We start from the raw sequence: 16,859 nt of genomic DNA, 5'->3' as shown, positions 1-16,859 counted from the left end.
TGACCTAGATTCAAATGTTGGCTTTGCACGCAGCCATGTTATCCTAGGCAAGTTTTTTGGCCATTCACTACCTCAGTTTCTCCATCTCTAAAACAGGGTTAATAATATCTATCTCAAGGCCTTTATGAAGAATAAAAGAAAATTTAGAACAGTAGCTGGTACCTAGTAATGCTCAGGAAATGTTAACTCGTAATTATTGTTATTGGCAAGGCTGAGCTAATTAATTACTTAAACACATAGGTATCAGAACCCTGTAACACAAATGAGAGCTGATAGCTCTGAGAAGAGCTTTAAGGAGTAAGAGCTATGGATCTTCACATTTTAGTCATGAGGAATCTAACAAAATCAGGGAGTCTCCCATGGGCTTCCCTTGGTATTTTGTCTTTAGCGCATCATTTTGTATGTGTTAGAGAGCTTGCTTTTCTAATGGCGTCAGATGCTTCCTTTATCAGTAGCAATTTACAGCAATATCTTTTGATAGGACAAGGGGGACACTTCTGATGGCAAGATTTGTCGGTACTAAACTGATCTGTACTATGATTCTTGCCATAACCCAATCATTTGTGTTTAAAGTTTTAGAAATCAGTACATTATGTTCTAGAATAGTGAAGAGTTGACTGTTTTCTTAAGTGTGCTTTTTCCTGATTAAATAATTTAAAAAACATTTTTAAAGCCTTTAGAAAAGGAAGAAACAAGTAATGTTGAAGAGCTACAATCTGAAGAAACTGCTATTTCTGACTTCTCTACTGGTGAGAATATTGGACCACTCGCTTTACCAGTTGGGAGGGCAAGGTAAGTTTTTTCTTAGTATTGAGATAAGAATAAGGGTGGAGGGTAGGAATTTAAATTGAAGCATTAGAGAAAAAATATGTGTCTATCCTAGATCCCTTCTCCCCGCTTCATCCCCTCGCCCCTAGATATGTATACCCACCTCTCTAAGGATAGCTTTACTAGGTATCCCAAACATGACCCAAAAGGTGGTGGTGATCTTCCCTTTCTCTAGTCCCCTATACTGTTTGTTGTCGTTGCTTCTTAAATGCTTTCCCTGTGTCTAATCTGGTTCCCCTCCAATCTTTCTTCCTCACTGCTGCCAGAAAGCCTGATTGTGTTCTTTCCCTGCTTATAAATCCCTCAGTGGTTCTCCCTGCCTCATGATAACATCCAAATTCTTTTTGAGTGACATATAGGAGCCTCTCTTGTCTAGTCCAGTGGTCCTCCACCAGGGGTACTATGCCCATCAGGCATTTGGAAATTGCAGGGTACTTTTTGGTCTTCATGATGACTGAGGGGAGCTATGGGCCTGGGCCATGGATTATAAATGTCCTACAAGGCACGAGGCTCTCCTGCCCAATGAAGAATGATCCCACCCTGTTAGAAACCCTGTTGCCTCTGTCTTCCTTGCCAGCTTCACTTCCTGCCTTCTCCCTGTGTAGCCATGCCTGGCCTCTCCGACCTCCAAAACCAAAAAGTCCTTGCCATCAAGAAGTTCTGGAGGATACAGTCATATAAATAATAACAGAATAATAACTGTAATGACAATAATCATAAAATGACTCTCCATGGTGATTTTTGTTTTGCTATATAGAAGCTTCTAACATTTTCGTGTAGTTAAATTAACATTTTCTTTCATGGCTTCTTAATTTTAAGTCCTATTTGGCTTTTTTTCTTTTCTCCCCCACAACTTAAACATTAATTATTTGTATTGTTTTCTCCAGCCATTGTTTGCTGGGATTTACCCATATGCTTATCATTTCTTTGCTCTCCATTTCTTCTTGTGTTTCAGATCTTCCTTTTGGGATTATTGTATTTCCTTTTTGAAGTACAATCCCTTAGAAATTCCTTTCCTGAACATCTGTTGGTAATAAATTCAGTTTTCATCTCTTTAGAAAAAAAATTAGGTCACATTATTGGGTAACTTTTAATTTTGATATACTTTCAAATTTACAGAACAGTTACAAGAATAGTATAGTATAGGAACTTCTGTATATTCTTAACAGAGATTGTTTACATTTTGCTGCATCAGCTTTGTCTCTCTCTTATTCCTTCTCTTCCTCCTCCTTTTCCTCCTCCCCCATTCCTATCATCTGTATAATATACACATCTCACACACACAAATTTTTTATGAAATATTGACAGGATGTTGGTGATACTGTACTTCTTTACTCCTAAATACTTCATTATGTATTTCCTAACAACAAGTACTTTCTCTTATATAACCACAGAACGATGCTCAAAATCTGGAAATTTAACATAGTTATATACTGTTATTTAATTCATAGTCCATATTCAGATTTCTTTAAGTGTCCTAATGACTTCACACATCTTTTCATGTGCTTATTTGCTTCTACTTCTTTCTTTTTTCCCCAGCTTTATTGAGATATAATTGACATATCCTTATTTCCTTAGCTTAATCTCACACCCTATTTCCACTCCCTCCGAACCTCTACTTTTGCCATGTTGAGCTTTCTGCTTGTAGTAGCTCTGATCCTGTCACTTTCAGGTATGTGAGTCTTGACCTCCATGGTGTACCCTTCTTTCACTTCTTCACTGGGTGAACTATTTATGTGCATTTTGCCACTAATTTCCAGATTTTTATTTCTGGGAAATCCTTCATGATACTTTTGGGGAAAAAAAATTTTTGACTGATTAGCAACCTCTACCTATAATTTACTCTTCTTACTCTTGTTTTTAAGGCAGTTAATTGGACTTTACACCATGGCTCACAATCCTAATATGACCCATTTGAAGATTAATCGGCCAGTTACTGCCCTTCCTCCCCTTTGGGTAAGGTGTGACAGCTCAGATCCTGAAGGGACCTGTTGGCTGGGAGCTGAGCTTATCACAACAAATAACAGCGTTACAGGAATTGTCTTATATGTGGTCAGTTGTAAAGGTGAGTGCTCACTCTTACTAGTTTTATGGGTGTATTTATTTGATAGTTATTGTTTTGTGGTTTTTCCTAAAAGTGGATATTGTTAAGAGGGAAGTGCACACAATGGAACTTGTGTTAGCCACCATGAATCTACTCTAGTGTGTAACTTGTAGCATGTAGGCGATATTCCAGAAACACCAGAAACAGATCTGCAAAAGTCTGTATAGGAGTCTATGGCTGTTTATTTGAGTTTCATTTGATTTGTATGTGTGTATTTTTTGGAAATTTTCATTGCAGGATAGAAAATTGAATATAATGACAATATAATTCCAATTTCAGAGTAGACATATAATTATATTTTTGGTGGTATTGACCTTTGTTCCACTTTCATTCTTTTATAAATATTTCATTTATCATTTAAAATTTAATTTCAACTATTGTTAAGTTGTGGTACTCTCAGAATTTGAATTTTCTAGTGCTAAGATATCATTTTGAATTATATCTTAAATTTTTTTCTTTCTTTCATGACCATAGCTGATAAAAATTATTCTGTAAATCTTGAAGACTTAAAAAATTCACATAAGAAAAGACATCACTTGTCTACTGTAAGTATTTTACAGTATTATTTTCTTTAAATTGTTATTGAACTGCCTTCCTAGTTTAAAGTTTTTTCACTCATACTATGACTAGTTATTTTTCTACAGTATTAAAATATTTGTATTTTCATATCAGCTATTGACTAAAGTTAATATATATGCCTTCTTGCCTTTTAGCTTATATTTGTGATTAAAAATAATTGTCTAATTTTTCCATTTGGGATAAAAGTATGGCGTTTTTTCTTTTGGGAAAAGAATCAAAGTTGTTTTGATAATGGGCCTTTGGTCATGTGAAAGCATCGCTAATGGCCTGCTGGATGCACTCTTTTCAGGTTACAGCCAGGGGCTTTGCCCAGTATGAGCTCTTGAAGTCCACTGCCTTGGATGATTCAGTCCCAGCATCACAAACTACAATCACTTTGGATATTTCCTGGAGTCCTGTGGATGAGATTCTTCAAATTCCTCCACTCTCTTCAAATGCAACTCTGGTAGGAATGAACCCTATTTTCTGTTGCATTTACTCAATGTAGATTTCCTTTTAACTTGCTTGTTGCTGTTGCTGCATGCTTCCAATCCCAACCCTTCCTGAGCTCTGAAAGGCTCAGCTGGCCCCTGAAGTCTCACCAGGGCAGCCAGTGGAAGTTTTGTCAGGTGATCTTATCTATCAGTTGCCCACAGTGCTGCAATTATGTAACTTAAGAAGTTTCCAGTGATAAAGGCTCGAGTTGGGACACAAGTAAAATCATTAAAGTGAGTTATCTCTGCTGTTCTTAAAAGAGTACAGAAAGAGATTGACAACACATCAAAAATCATTATACTATTAAGTCTTTTCACCTTGTATTTACATTTTTAGGTATCTGTCTTAAAAAATTAATCAGAATTGCTAACAAAAATATATGTACGAAGATAGTCACAGCGATATAGCTGTGTTTCCAAAATAGTAAAAATAAAACCTGGATATTCAATAGGGAAATGATTTCCATGATGAAAATAGATTTCCATGATGAAATATGGTATATTCCTTGAAAATCATTATTTAAAGTATCTTTAATAAAGTAGGAAATGCTTATTATTAAGCAAACAAAAGGAAAAAAGTATGCTTTATGAAATATATTTTTAATGTATGGGCAGTTTGAAATTCAAGTAATTATGACTCTTATGCCAAGAAAATGGGATTATCAGTAAAAACTGACTTTGGAAACTTTTTAGAATATTAAAGTGGAATCGGGTGATCCCAGAAGTCCTTTGAATCATCTTCACAGAGAACTGAAATTTCTTCTTGTGAGTATGCTTCTGGAATTTGTAACTTGCATTAAATCTTTTGTTTCCATAAAAATGTTTGCTAAAATTGTTACTTAGTTTTGTGTCCTTCGAAATTGGTTCCAAATGTTATGTGTGCATTGGATACTCTTGGCAGTTTAGACAGTTTAATTTTATGTGGTAGTCGTCCTTACATTTAAAGGGAGCATTCATTAGATAGTTAATAGCTACAATTCTTCAGCGTTTTCTACTGAGTGTTTGGTTTTTATTTATACTATGGATTTCTTTCTTTCCAGGTGGGTTAGCTGGCAATTTATTTCAAATGCACATATAATCTGCTTGTTAATAACTTAGGTTATGATTGATGCTAAAGATTAATGAGCACGTACCTCAAGAATCTTACATTTCAATAATTTTAGCTCTACTCTACAAATTGAATCTCAAGGGGGTGCCTCATTTTAATGCAGTAGAAATTCCAAATGTCTTAGCCTGATATACAAACTCAGTTATATCCAGCCACTGCTTTCTTTCTTTCTTTCTTTTTAACTTTCAGCTTTATTGAGATATAAATTACATCCCATAAAGTTCACTTGTTCAGTGGTTTTTAGTATACTTACTGAGTTGTACAGCCATGACCATATTTAATTTTACAGCATTTTCATCACCCCAGAAAGAAACCCCATACCCATTAGCAGTCACCTCCCATCCTCACTGCCCCTGGCAACCACTTTCTGTCGTACTTTGTTCCTTTTTATTGCCGAATAGCATTCCATCGTATGGATACCCTTCATTTTGTTTATCAGTTCATCAACTAATGGACATATCAGTCGTTCTAACTTTTTGGCTATTCTGAGTAATGCTGCCATGAACAGTCATGTACATGTGTTTGTGTGACATATCTTTTCACATCTCTTGGGTGGAGTTGCTGGTTCATATGGTAACTTTATGTTTAACCTTTTGAGGAACTTCTGAACTGTAACTGTTTTCTAAAGTTGCTGTGCCATTCTGCATTCCTACCAGCCATATGTGAGGGTTCATTTTCTACATATTCTTGCAAGTGCTTGATGTTATCTGTTTTTGTTTTGTTTAGTTTTGTATTTTATTATAGCCATCCTAGTGAGGATTAAGTAATATCTCATTATGTGGCATTTTCCTGATGGCTAATAACATTTAGCATCTTTTCAGATTTCTATTGGTGCCTACTTATTTTTTTAGCTTAATCTAACACCCTACTTCCACTTCCAGTGAATCCCTAACCCTTGCCATATTGAGGTTCCTGCTTTTGTAGCTCCGATCCTGTCACATTTTGTCACTTTCTGGTGTGTGTGTCTTGATCTGCCTGGTGTACACTTTTCCACCCTCTTTGCTGCGTGAACTCTCTGTGACATCTTCACCTAGGATGATTGCATTGATCCCCCAGAATGGTTTATGCTGCCTGTGCTTTGAGCTGCTGTAGAATTCCACACATACCTCTTGTCAGACTGTTCATCAAACAGTAATTTGTTTACTTACCTGGCTCTCTTATTAGACTTCAGTGCCAGTTAACCTACTGTGCTCGTAGCAACTAGTGTAGTACCAAGCATTCTTTTTCCCTCCAATTATTATTATCTTTTTCCCTCCAATTATTATTATTTCAATGTTTGTACAAAACTTGATACTTTTTCTACCTTTCTCACCTTCTTGAAAGCTCCTCTTTCAGGATCATTGCAGTGGGCTGCCATAATACTTCCATCCTCATGTCTCTGCCCTTCTCTCTTCACCCTGACAGAGAGCTTATACATTAAGTGATTTGACTAATGCCTTTGAGGGAACTCCAGATCCCACTTTTAAGTCCCCATTTTTCCTACTTCCACCAAGTTATTTCTAATTTGAGTAGAGTGCTATTGCCTCAAACTCATTATATCCAAAATGAAACATAAAATCTTCTCTAGACTAGATCTCCAGATCAGGAATCCCTGTCTGGTTCCACCATTCCTTCGATTTCCCTTATATAGTTGACCCTCGAACAACACAGGGGTTAGGGGTACTTACCCATCCTCACCCCACCAAAACACTCAACAATTCAAGTATGACTTCTGACTCCCCCAAAACTTAACTACTAATAGCCTGCTGTTGACTGGACGCCTTACTGATAACAAACAGTCGATTAACACATATTTTGTATATTATATGTATTATATTCTTACAATAAAATAAGCTAGAGAAAAAATATTATTAAAATCATAAGAAAAAACACATTTGCTGTATTTATTGAAAAAGTATGCATATAAGTATGCATGTTGTTCAAGAGCCAACTGTATTTTACTTTAATAAGAATTATTTCTATCACCACCTCTTACTACCACAGCTAGAAGCTGCCATGGGGTGCTAGATGTCTCTGTTATTTTGCCTGAGGCATCAGCAACTGGTAAGTGCAAGAGCTGGTTCAAAACTCTTTCAAATACATGTGTGTCTTTCTAACTTGAAAGTCCGTGCTTTGTTATAATCCCCCTTATAAATTCACCAAATCTTAGATGTGCACAGGGCCATAGTCTCTCTGAGTTCAATCCTCTGTATTTTTATAAATGGATAGGAGGAATATATTGTTGTTCCTTTGAAGTTTCTCGTTTCTCTCCCTGTGCCCATCTTAGTTAAAGCCTTTGTCACCTCCTTCTTGGACCACTCTAATGGTCATTCATTGTTTCTTAACAGGGAGACTATTGGCATTTTGGGCAGGACCATGCTTTGTGGGTTGGGACCATTGTACACATTTCAAAATGTTTAGCATCCTTACTCTCTACCAAATTAAATGCTCTATGTGCCCCTGTAACCTCAGCCATTGTGACACCAAAAATTATCTGCGCATTTTCTCAAAGACCTCCTGGAGGTAGAGGATAAGATCACTTCTTTTGAGAAACATAGTACTTTCTCTTTTCCTTAGAATCTATCCTGGGTATTTCTGATGAAGGATTTCTGAACTACTTGATCATGTCATTTTTCTTGTCAAAAAAATCAATAGTGGCTATTGTCTTCCATGTGAAATAAAAAATATTTTTAAATTTTAAGATCACTATTCCTGTCTAGCTTCTAGTCTTTATAATCTTCTTTCCCAGTATTCCCTAGGTATTTTCTCCACCTTAGTTGGAATCACCCCACCCTCTTCATCACATTCCATGCTCCTTCCCTGCTCTGTAGCTGATGCTTTCCACAATTGAGCTGGAATTGAGCTGAGGCTTCACATTGTTCCTCTGGCTATTCCAGCCTAACTTGACCCCTTTCCATAATACTTTGGTTTAGATATTGTATGTATAAGCATATGCATTTGTATTAGTTTTATATAAACTTCCATTTAGTTATTTCATCTGTATTGGTCCTTCTTAACCCAAATTAAAAGCATCTTCAGGGAAGGCTCATCAGCCTTGAATCCTGTAACATCTTTGCATGTAGCATCGCAGTTCAGAACACCATCTTTGGATATATGTCCTGCTATTGTCAGTTACTAATTGTGTGACCTTAAGCAAGTTACTTAGCCTCTCTTAGCTTCAAATAAAATGGAGGTAAATATTAATATCTATCTGCCTCATAGAGTTTTTGTGAGAATTAAATGACGTGCTAATATGAGACAACAGTTCCTGGCATGAGATTAAACATTCAAGAAATTTTATTGTAACTAATATTGTTTTACTAAATATATCCTTATTGATTAAACAATGTTTTCTGCTAACAAGCTTTTGGGTTTTTTTAATCTCGCATAGGTTTTGGCTGATGGTTTGAGGACTGGTATAACTGAATGGCCTGCACCTCTGGAAGCAAAATCTGCTGTTGAACTTGTGCAGGAATTTCTGAATGGTATTTGTTTTCCTAATTTATGCTTCTACCTTATTTTTCTTAATTGGGAATTTATATTTACAATATTTAAATAAGTTGTCTTTTTAGTCTTGGTATTTGTAGTTGGGATATATAAAGCTATGAAGTCTGTCATGATCAGAAGGATAACTTTCATTCTGAATTGCTGATGGAATGGCCTAAGTAATTTTAAGAATAAGATTTAATTTAAAATTTATATACTACAACCATACTTGAGATTTTTAGGAGAAGGTGGATTGGAACAGTATCCTTCGAGTGCCTATCATGTACCTGACGTTGTGCCTTAGGGGCTTTCACTGTATCTCAGTTCATCCTCCCACCCCTACCTGTTGGGTATCTATATGACTTCCATTGGAGAGTTAAGTAATTTGCTAAAATTCCTAGTTATACTTTTACCATTCTCATTTGCCATTTGAAAAAAGGTCAAGATGGAAATAATTTGGAAAGCAGAAAAATTAAATCCAGAATTAATGAGCTTTTGCCACTTTCTAGACTTAAATAAGCTGGATGGATTTGGTGATTCTACAAAAAAAGACACAGAGGTAAGTGATTATTATCAGTTAGAAATATACACTGAAATAGCTTTTAAAATGTGGTTGTACGATTATCTTTCATGTTTTGTTGTCCATGGATCAAATGGATCTGGTACAGCAAAAGCATTGTTTTGAAGTTAGTTTTTTCTTGGTCTTTAATGTCAGCACTGGTCATTTTTTTTTCCTTAAGACCTGATAAATATTTTTAAAGAGAACTAATATGTATTATTATTAATTGCTTAACTGCAGAGAAGTAGAAATGAATTTTAATATACTATAACATGGTATTACATTAGTATACTAATATAAGATGGCATGTTAATATTCCAGTGGTGGTATTATTAAATTAAGCTAATTGTGTTGTCATTTGACAAATAGGAAAATGGAGAAAATGGTAATTTAATTAAATATTTTTGCATGAAGGAAAGTTGATGCTTGTTTTTAGGTATCACAGTTTTAAAACAATTTCAGGGGCCCAGCTTTTCATGGTCTATTGATTTGTATCTCTTTTCTTTGTGTGTGTTCATGGATCCACATTTTCTCAGAGCAACATTTGAAAGCTTATTGGCCTTAAATTATTTCACTTTTTAAAAAATTAAACTGAGTATTCTCTGACACTTCTTTTTCAGACAATGAAGCATGACAGTGCTGCATTTGATCGTTCCATTGAGTGCCTTTTCACAGTACGATGTGATCTTGATTTTGCTGAGCAGCTGTGGTGCAAAATGAGTAGCAGTAGGTGTCCATCATGATTGTAAAATAAAATTTTTCCTGTTACTTCTTAGGTTTATTTTTAATTAAGTCTTTAGAAATAATACAGTGTGTACTACTAGTTCTGTGTGGAAGTCTGGTTCCTTAGTTTTACAAATTCATTTCTAATAATGCACTGGCATATTTTACTCAAGAATTGTACTAAGACAAAGCAGTTCGTAGACTCTATTCCTTTCTCCTGCCTTAAGTATAAGACTTAGATTATGCTGTTTGTGTGAACCAAAACATGTACCTTAGTAAAATTGCAATTATTAGAAAAAGGAAAAGATATTTCTTAATATTTTACTAGGTGTGTTATTTTGTGGCAGTTTAATTTCTTTCTTTAGAAATGTATTGTCTTTTTTTTTTTTTTTGGCCTTTTTCTTTCCTCTTCCTCCATCTATAAAGTACAGATGCTTCTCTTCCTCTTCATTTGTGTATCCCTAAGATTAATGACGTATTTGATTTATAGAAATACCATGAAAATAATGTTAGACTGACTTGTTTTTCAAGGTGTGATTTCATATCAAGACTTGGTGAAGTGTTTCACATTGATCATCCAGAGTCTACAATGTGGTGATATACAGCCATGGGTAGGTTTAGTGGATGGAGTGTGTTGAATGTTTTTTCAGCAGTATAACGTGACAATTAAGGACACAGTTTCTGGAGCAGACTGCCTGAATTTGAGTTACAGCCCTGCTGCTTACTAGCTTTGTAAACTTGGGCAGATTCCTTTACTTCTGTATGCCCCAAATTCCTCATCTGTAAAGTAGGAGTAGGAACGATAGCTTCCTCATAGTGTTGTTTTAAGATTAAATAATTTAATTCATATAAAGCACCTAGCTCATAGTTAAATGCTCAGTACTTGTAAGCTACTAATATTCTCATTGTTATTATTGCTATAAATGATAATTCTTATATACTACTGATTAGAGTACAAATTGGAACACTCTCTAAAAAGTAATTTTGATAATGATCCTCAAATTGTCATGACCTTTGAATCAATAATTCTCTTGTCAAGATCCATCCTAAGCTCATACACAAAAATATGTTTCAAGATTTTATGTATCAGAATAGTCATTAGAGTCTTATTTATGGTAGCAAAAATTGTAAATGACCTAAATTTCCACTATTAATGGAATAGCTAAATAATAATTTAATCACATAATGGTTCATATAACAGTTGCTAAAAATGATGCTGACAGATGATGTGGAGAATGCTTATGAAGATCGGTAAAAAGAAAGGAGTATACACTATTTTATTGAAAAATGTAAATTTTGGAGAGAAGAACATGGAAGCAAATATACTAAAATGATTTAGCAGTTGCCTCTAGTGGAGGGTTACAGATGGGGTTTTCCGACTGCATTATGTGTTTCTGTACTTTATGAATTTTCCATAATGAATTTATGCTTTTATAATCGGGAAAAAGCTAAATAAAAGCTAGAAACAAAAAGATTCATCATTTAATAGGAATTATTTTCAATAATGTGGCTGCCAATTCATGAATATAAAGCTTTGACACTTTCACAGGTGTGAACAAAGCTACAATCCAGAGCAAAGGGGTGCACACTCTGCCCCTAAGTGGGCATAAATCATTCTAGGCATTGTAGCCTTGGCCATTTAATTTTTCTCTTGAGTTTCTGTGTTTGTGAAATGTTTACAAGTATATCCCTACCATGTGTAATGAGTGCAAATGAAGTGAAAATAGTTTAAAAAAAGAAAATATAAAAGATTGTGATGAAAATTAGAGATAGGAAGACAGTAATGAAAAAATATCAAATATTTTAGGTATGTTAAAAATTAATTGTTTAACATTTGGAACACATGTTAGATCTGTAAATTCAGAGCTCTTTTTAATTTGCAAATGATCAAGTTAATATGTTGGACATAGTAACCAATAAGGGTTCCTTATAACACATGCATGGACCGTTGAGGGAGAGTTTTCCCACAGCAGCGGATTTTCAGTGTAGTTGAAGACGTTCAATTTGGGTAAAGATGCCCGATAATGCTTAGCCAGGAGAAGAGAATTTCTAGTTGTCAAGCGTCAGAGAACCAACTCTGCCCTCTCTTTGGTGGAATTACATCTGGGAGTGATAAGATTAAACTCTTTCTTAATTGCTTAGGACTTGAGCAAATGAGGCAAGAATGGTACTTTAGAAACTGTTCGTAACTTCTGGAGTTTTATTCAAACAATTCATAGTATCTGGAGACTAAAGATGAAAGGTTATAATTTTTAGCTTGTAGCTAATATAGTTTGCTTCTCTTCCTTATTGGATTTATTTGTGGTTTTATAAAATTTTCTTGATTTCTAGCTCCATAGTGGAAGTAACAGTTTACTAAGTAAACTCATTCATCAGTCTTACCATGGGACCATGAACACAATTTCTCTCAGTGGGACTATTCCAGTTCAGATGCTTTTGGAAATTGGTTTGGACAAACTAAAAAGAGATTATATCAGTTTTTTCATAGGTAAGTTCCTTTCCCAGCTCAAAAAATTAAAAAGTGCATCACATTTGTCAGCCCATAGGTATTCTCAAATTTTATCTTTCTACTTGTCCCTAGTCATTTGTAGTCCTGGCTTTACTCCTGGTTCACTGTGATACAAACATTTTCATTCTGTCGGCCTTTAGTTTCCCCTTTGATAAAAATATTAAAGATAATTATAGCTTTTGTTTGTTTGTTTTTAGTTAAAACATTTTGAGATTCTATAAGGTTAATTTAGTAAATATGAAGCCTTTTATAAGATGTTGTTTTAATATCCAACACTTGGTTATTTTTATCAGGGCAAGCTGTGATCATTTTTAGAATAAATAATGATATATATTTATGGTATAATGTGCCGGAAAATTTGGCCATTTCTGAGGAACTATTCAGCACGAGCATCTCTTTTATATATGAACTACGAAAATTTTTACTTAAATTCCTTAGCAGACAATATCTCAAGCTCATTTGTATATTATTTTTCATAAATAGGTCAGGAACTTGCTTCTTTGAATCATTTGGTAAGTTTATTTTTTTCTTCAAAAGTTGATTTTTTTTATTTATTCATTCTGTATATATATTATTAAGTGCTTAATCTGTGTCAGCCTCAGTCCTAGGTCTTAGGAAACAGATAAATGAGACAGTGAGTGCGCTTAATTACTGTCTAGTAAGACAGACAAAAAGCTATCCCACTTAGTGTCATTTCTCATTCTTTATAAATTTATGATGCTGACAAGCCAATGTACTCCCACAACTCTCTTTTAGCTAAAATGGTTAGAGAATGCCTTTCTTTGATAGGCTCTATAAAGGAATTTTCGCTTTGTATTCTCTTGACCTATTGCTGTTACTCATAAATTTCTGTTATGCACAAACTTCAAAAAATTTGTGACGTTCTTTAATATAGTGATTCAAAAGAGATTTCTAGGTTTCGGGGTCATAATTACAAAATTATGTATTTTTCTAGTGTTTTGATTTAGAAAGTTTAGGAGATTGAACGGCATCTGTACTGACCCTTGACATTCATTAGAAGATCCTTTTAGAAATAGTTTTGTAGTATCAACTTGTTTGTTGTTTGTCTCATAAAAATGTGAGATAGAAAATTCTAGCTGTGTCTATTGTGCAGAATAAGACTCAACTGGATTCTTTTTGCTATTCAAATTTTAAACATTTATTAACATTTTTGAAAGTTAGAATACTGTATAGGGGAAATATTCCTTTAATCTTATCACCAAACTATGAATTCCCCTCTAGTCATTTTATATGCCTTTTGTTTTTTCTTTTAGTATGGTTTGATTCCACACTTTTGACACAGTAGTTCTTAAAGTTGAGAATCTCCAGAAGGCTTGTTGAAATGCTAATTCCTAGGCCCCAGTGACTCTGTAGGTCTAGGGCTCAGGAATATGTCTTTTTAAATAAGCCATCTCCTACTCCAAATGATTCTGATGTTTTTTTCTTACTGTATTAGTTTTCTGTTACTGCATAGTAAATTACTACAAACTTAAAAGCTTAAATGAACACAAGTTTATTATCTTAGTTTCCAGGGATCAGAAGTTGGGCATGTTTTAGCTAGGTCCTCTTTGCTCAGGGTTTCACAAGGCAGAAATCAAGGTATCAGCTGGCTGTGTATTCATCTGGAAGCTTAACCAGGGAAAGATCCACTTTGAAGTTCCCTCATTTGTTGGTATAATTCGTTGGCTTGTGGCCCTATGACAAAGGTCTCCAAGATCCTGACCTTGGACCAGGATCAGTCTGGTCCTAGAGGTTGCTTGTTGGTCCTTGCCATGTGACCCTCTCTACAACATGACAGGCAGTTTGTTTCAATGCCAGTAGGAGAGCATCTATAATCTTTCTTTTAATGGGCTTACCTGAAGAGGTCATAGTAATGACCATAATCTCCCTTTTGATTAATTCAAAGTCAAATAGTAACCTAATCATGAGACTGACATCCCATTTTATTCAGAGGCTCTGACCTTACTCAAGGGGAGAGGATTATACAAGATGTATACTCCGAGGGCGGGAATCTTAGGGGCCACCATCGAATTTCACCTACCATATTTACCATGGATTATTTCCTTAGGATGTGTTATCAGAAATAGAATTAGAAGATCTGAGCATTTTATGGTGCTTGGCATACATTGCCAAATTTATTTTTTAAAAGGTTGTACCAATTTACCAGTAATATATTTGAGTGGAATCTTATCAGTACACTTGCTTAATTTCTTGGTACTTCAAGTTTACTACCTGTTTTTAGAGGTGGACATTGTCATCAACCTAGCAAGAGTATTGAAGTTAAGAATTATGTTGTGGATTTGCCATTTATTCCATCTAGAGGAGTTAGTAAGTGGCATTAGTCACCCACTTGAACTTCCTTCATGAAGCAGTTCTGTGATTTGCCTTTACCAGAAAATACATGTAATGGTTTGCTTAAAACGTTCTCAGTGAAGGCTTTACTTGTGGATCAGTTAGAGGAATAGCATTGAAAGGTGATAAATTCTATCTAGCTATGCCTTCTGTGTCTTGCCCCTGCCCCCACCACCATGAATGAAGCATCCAGACTCAGGTTTAGCAGGAACAGATATATTCTTTCCAAAGATTCCACTTCTTTAACTCCCTATTTTGCTTATACTTTTTTCATTCCAGGAATATTTCATTTCTCCATCAGTAGATATACAAGAACAAGTATACCGTGTTCAAAAACTCCACCATATCCTAGAAATATTAGTCAGTTGCAAGCTTTTCATTAAACCTCAACATGAGCTCCTCTTTTCTTTAACACAGTAAGTATTTCTCTGTGGTTTATTACTTAAAAATATATTCTCTACTGAAGTAGTTGCAGCCAAAATATATACTTTTTTTATTATCAGGATAGAATCTATGTATCTTGTCTTCACAATAGCAGAACGGTTCTAAGTCACTGTCATAGGAAGGAAATACTTTGGATTCTGAAGGAATCAGGTTTGACACTTGGTTCTAGCACTGCCTAACTTACAGAGAAGTTTCCTTTAACTGCATTTTGTTTTCTTATCTATAAAAAGGATCTACCAACCTCATGTTTTTGATATCAGGATTAAATGATTTAATGTGTATAAAGTACCTGATACTTAATCAGCGCTTAATAAATATTAATTCCTTCTCTTTTTTTTACATACTTATAAATTGGGGCCAAACTAATTGCCAGCCATCTACATGGTAACTGAATGGAATTAAATGTTATTTCTAGACCTCTGTTAATAGTATTGCTGTAATTTTAAGAGATTTCTGCCAATGAGTTTGACTAAAATAAGTTTGGAATAATCCTCATGCATGGATTGCCATTGTCTTATGTGTATTGAAGGCCTCAAACTGGAAATTAGTGAACCATCCAGTGGAAAGACTGGGCTGCTTTTTCCCTGTGGAAGGAAATGTACCACCACTGCCTTTTCCAAAATAAGAATTTGCCTCAGTTATAGAGGGCAATTTTTGAAATCATTATTATTATTTTTTCCATTAAATATAAGTAGTATACATAAGTTAACACTTTAATTCCCTAGACTCTGAAAACCATGGAGGCTGTATCTTTCTCTTTTGCTGCTTTGTTTTTCTTTTTCTGAAATCTCTTTCTCCCCACTTAAACCTTTATTTGGGCTCAACTTAAATATATTTACATTTATGAGAACTGTATCTACTATTAATTTTTTAAAAGTGAGTATTTCCTTTCAAAGAAAGAAAAAAAAACCTAAGTTTTGTTGGGAGGTGAGTATTGTGTGTTTGTTTTTTACTTTTGTGTCCCTGAAAGCATTGTTGTTGAGGTTGTGGTTAGTGGTATTCAATAAAATGTTTCCCTTATGAGTTTTAGGCTACCAAAAAGACTTTATGTCCAAGTGACATTTTTTTCCCAAAAGAGGTTCATTTTTTAATTATTTTAGATCCTGCATAAAATATTATAAACAAAATCACCTTGACGAGCAACACATTTTTCAGCTGCCAATAAGACCAACTGCTGTAAAAAACTTATATCAAAGGTAAGCAATTTAATAATTAAATTATACTTAAGTGTTGTCATGATTTCCGACAGTTTTGGTGTCTGTTTCATGGGGACCTCATGACCCAAGCTGCTTCACCTCTGAAATCTTAATTATTTTACCCCCTCTCTGGCCATACTCTGGTAGAGTTCTCCTGCTTTCTCCCAGACCTTTTGTCTACTCTCTTTAGACTTTTAGGCCTCAGCATCTTCCATTTTTCTCTCAATTTGTTATTCCTTTGGCAAACAGGGTAGAACATATAGCCAGAAGGGAAGTGACAGTTTGGAAAAGAAGTGATCAAGGTAATGACAAAGTCAAGGGTATGGCAGTGGAAGTGAGAGAAGAATTTGGGATTAGGGAGGTAGAGGCTAAGACGACAGATTGGCCATCCATATGGACACTAAGCTTGTCTCATGATGGTCCTCCCTCGGCATATATACTTGAACTTTCTCTCATAGTCAAGCCGCTCTATTTATACCCTCCCTCTCTTTAGTTCTCTCTTATCCAAATCCCAGAACT

General features: G+C 34.9%; 1 protein-coding gene across 3 annotated transcripts in view; it reads left to right on the top strand.

Annotated features, from left to right (window-relative positions):
• The window catches only part of ZWILCH (zwilch kinetochore protein), a 30,178-nt gene that overhangs the window by 6,498 nt on the left and 6,821 nt on the right, over positions 1–16,859 (top strand). For all 3 annotated transcript variants that reach the window (XM_039865237.1, XM_039865238.1, XM_039865239.1), the window contains exons 4-16: positions 674–792; positions 2,694–2,893; positions 3,407–3,477; positions 3,801–3,956; positions 4,678–4,749; positions 8,463–8,556; positions 9,067–9,116; positions 9,737–9,842; positions 10,371–10,450; positions 12,171–12,327; positions 12,832–12,860; positions 14,980–15,116; positions 16,245–16,340. In XM_039865237.1, coding sequence (XP_039721171.1) covers positions 674–792; positions 2,694–2,893; positions 3,407–3,477; positions 3,801–3,956; positions 4,678–4,749; positions 8,463–8,556; positions 9,067–9,116; positions 9,737–9,842; positions 10,371–10,450; positions 12,171–12,327; positions 12,832–12,860; positions 14,980–15,116; positions 16,245–16,340 — 1,367 coding nt within the window. The remainder of the gene's footprint in view (positions 1–673; positions 793–2,693; positions 2,894–3,406; positions 3,478–3,800; positions 3,957–4,677; positions 4,750–8,462; positions 8,557–9,066; positions 9,117–9,736; positions 9,843–10,370; positions 10,451–12,170; positions 12,328–12,831; positions 12,861–14,979; positions 15,117–16,244; positions 16,341–16,859) is intronic.

The sequence above is a fragment of the Pteropus medius genome, unplaced genomic scaffold, assembly GCF_902729225.1.
Source record: "Pteropus medius unplaced genomic scaffold, Ma_sr-lr_union100, whole genome shotgun sequence".
Classification (NCBI taxonomy): domain Eukaryota; kingdom Metazoa; phylum Chordata; class Mammalia; order Chiroptera; family Pteropodidae; genus Pteropus; species Pteropus medius.
This window is presented reverse-complemented; position numbering and strand designations above follow the sequence as displayed.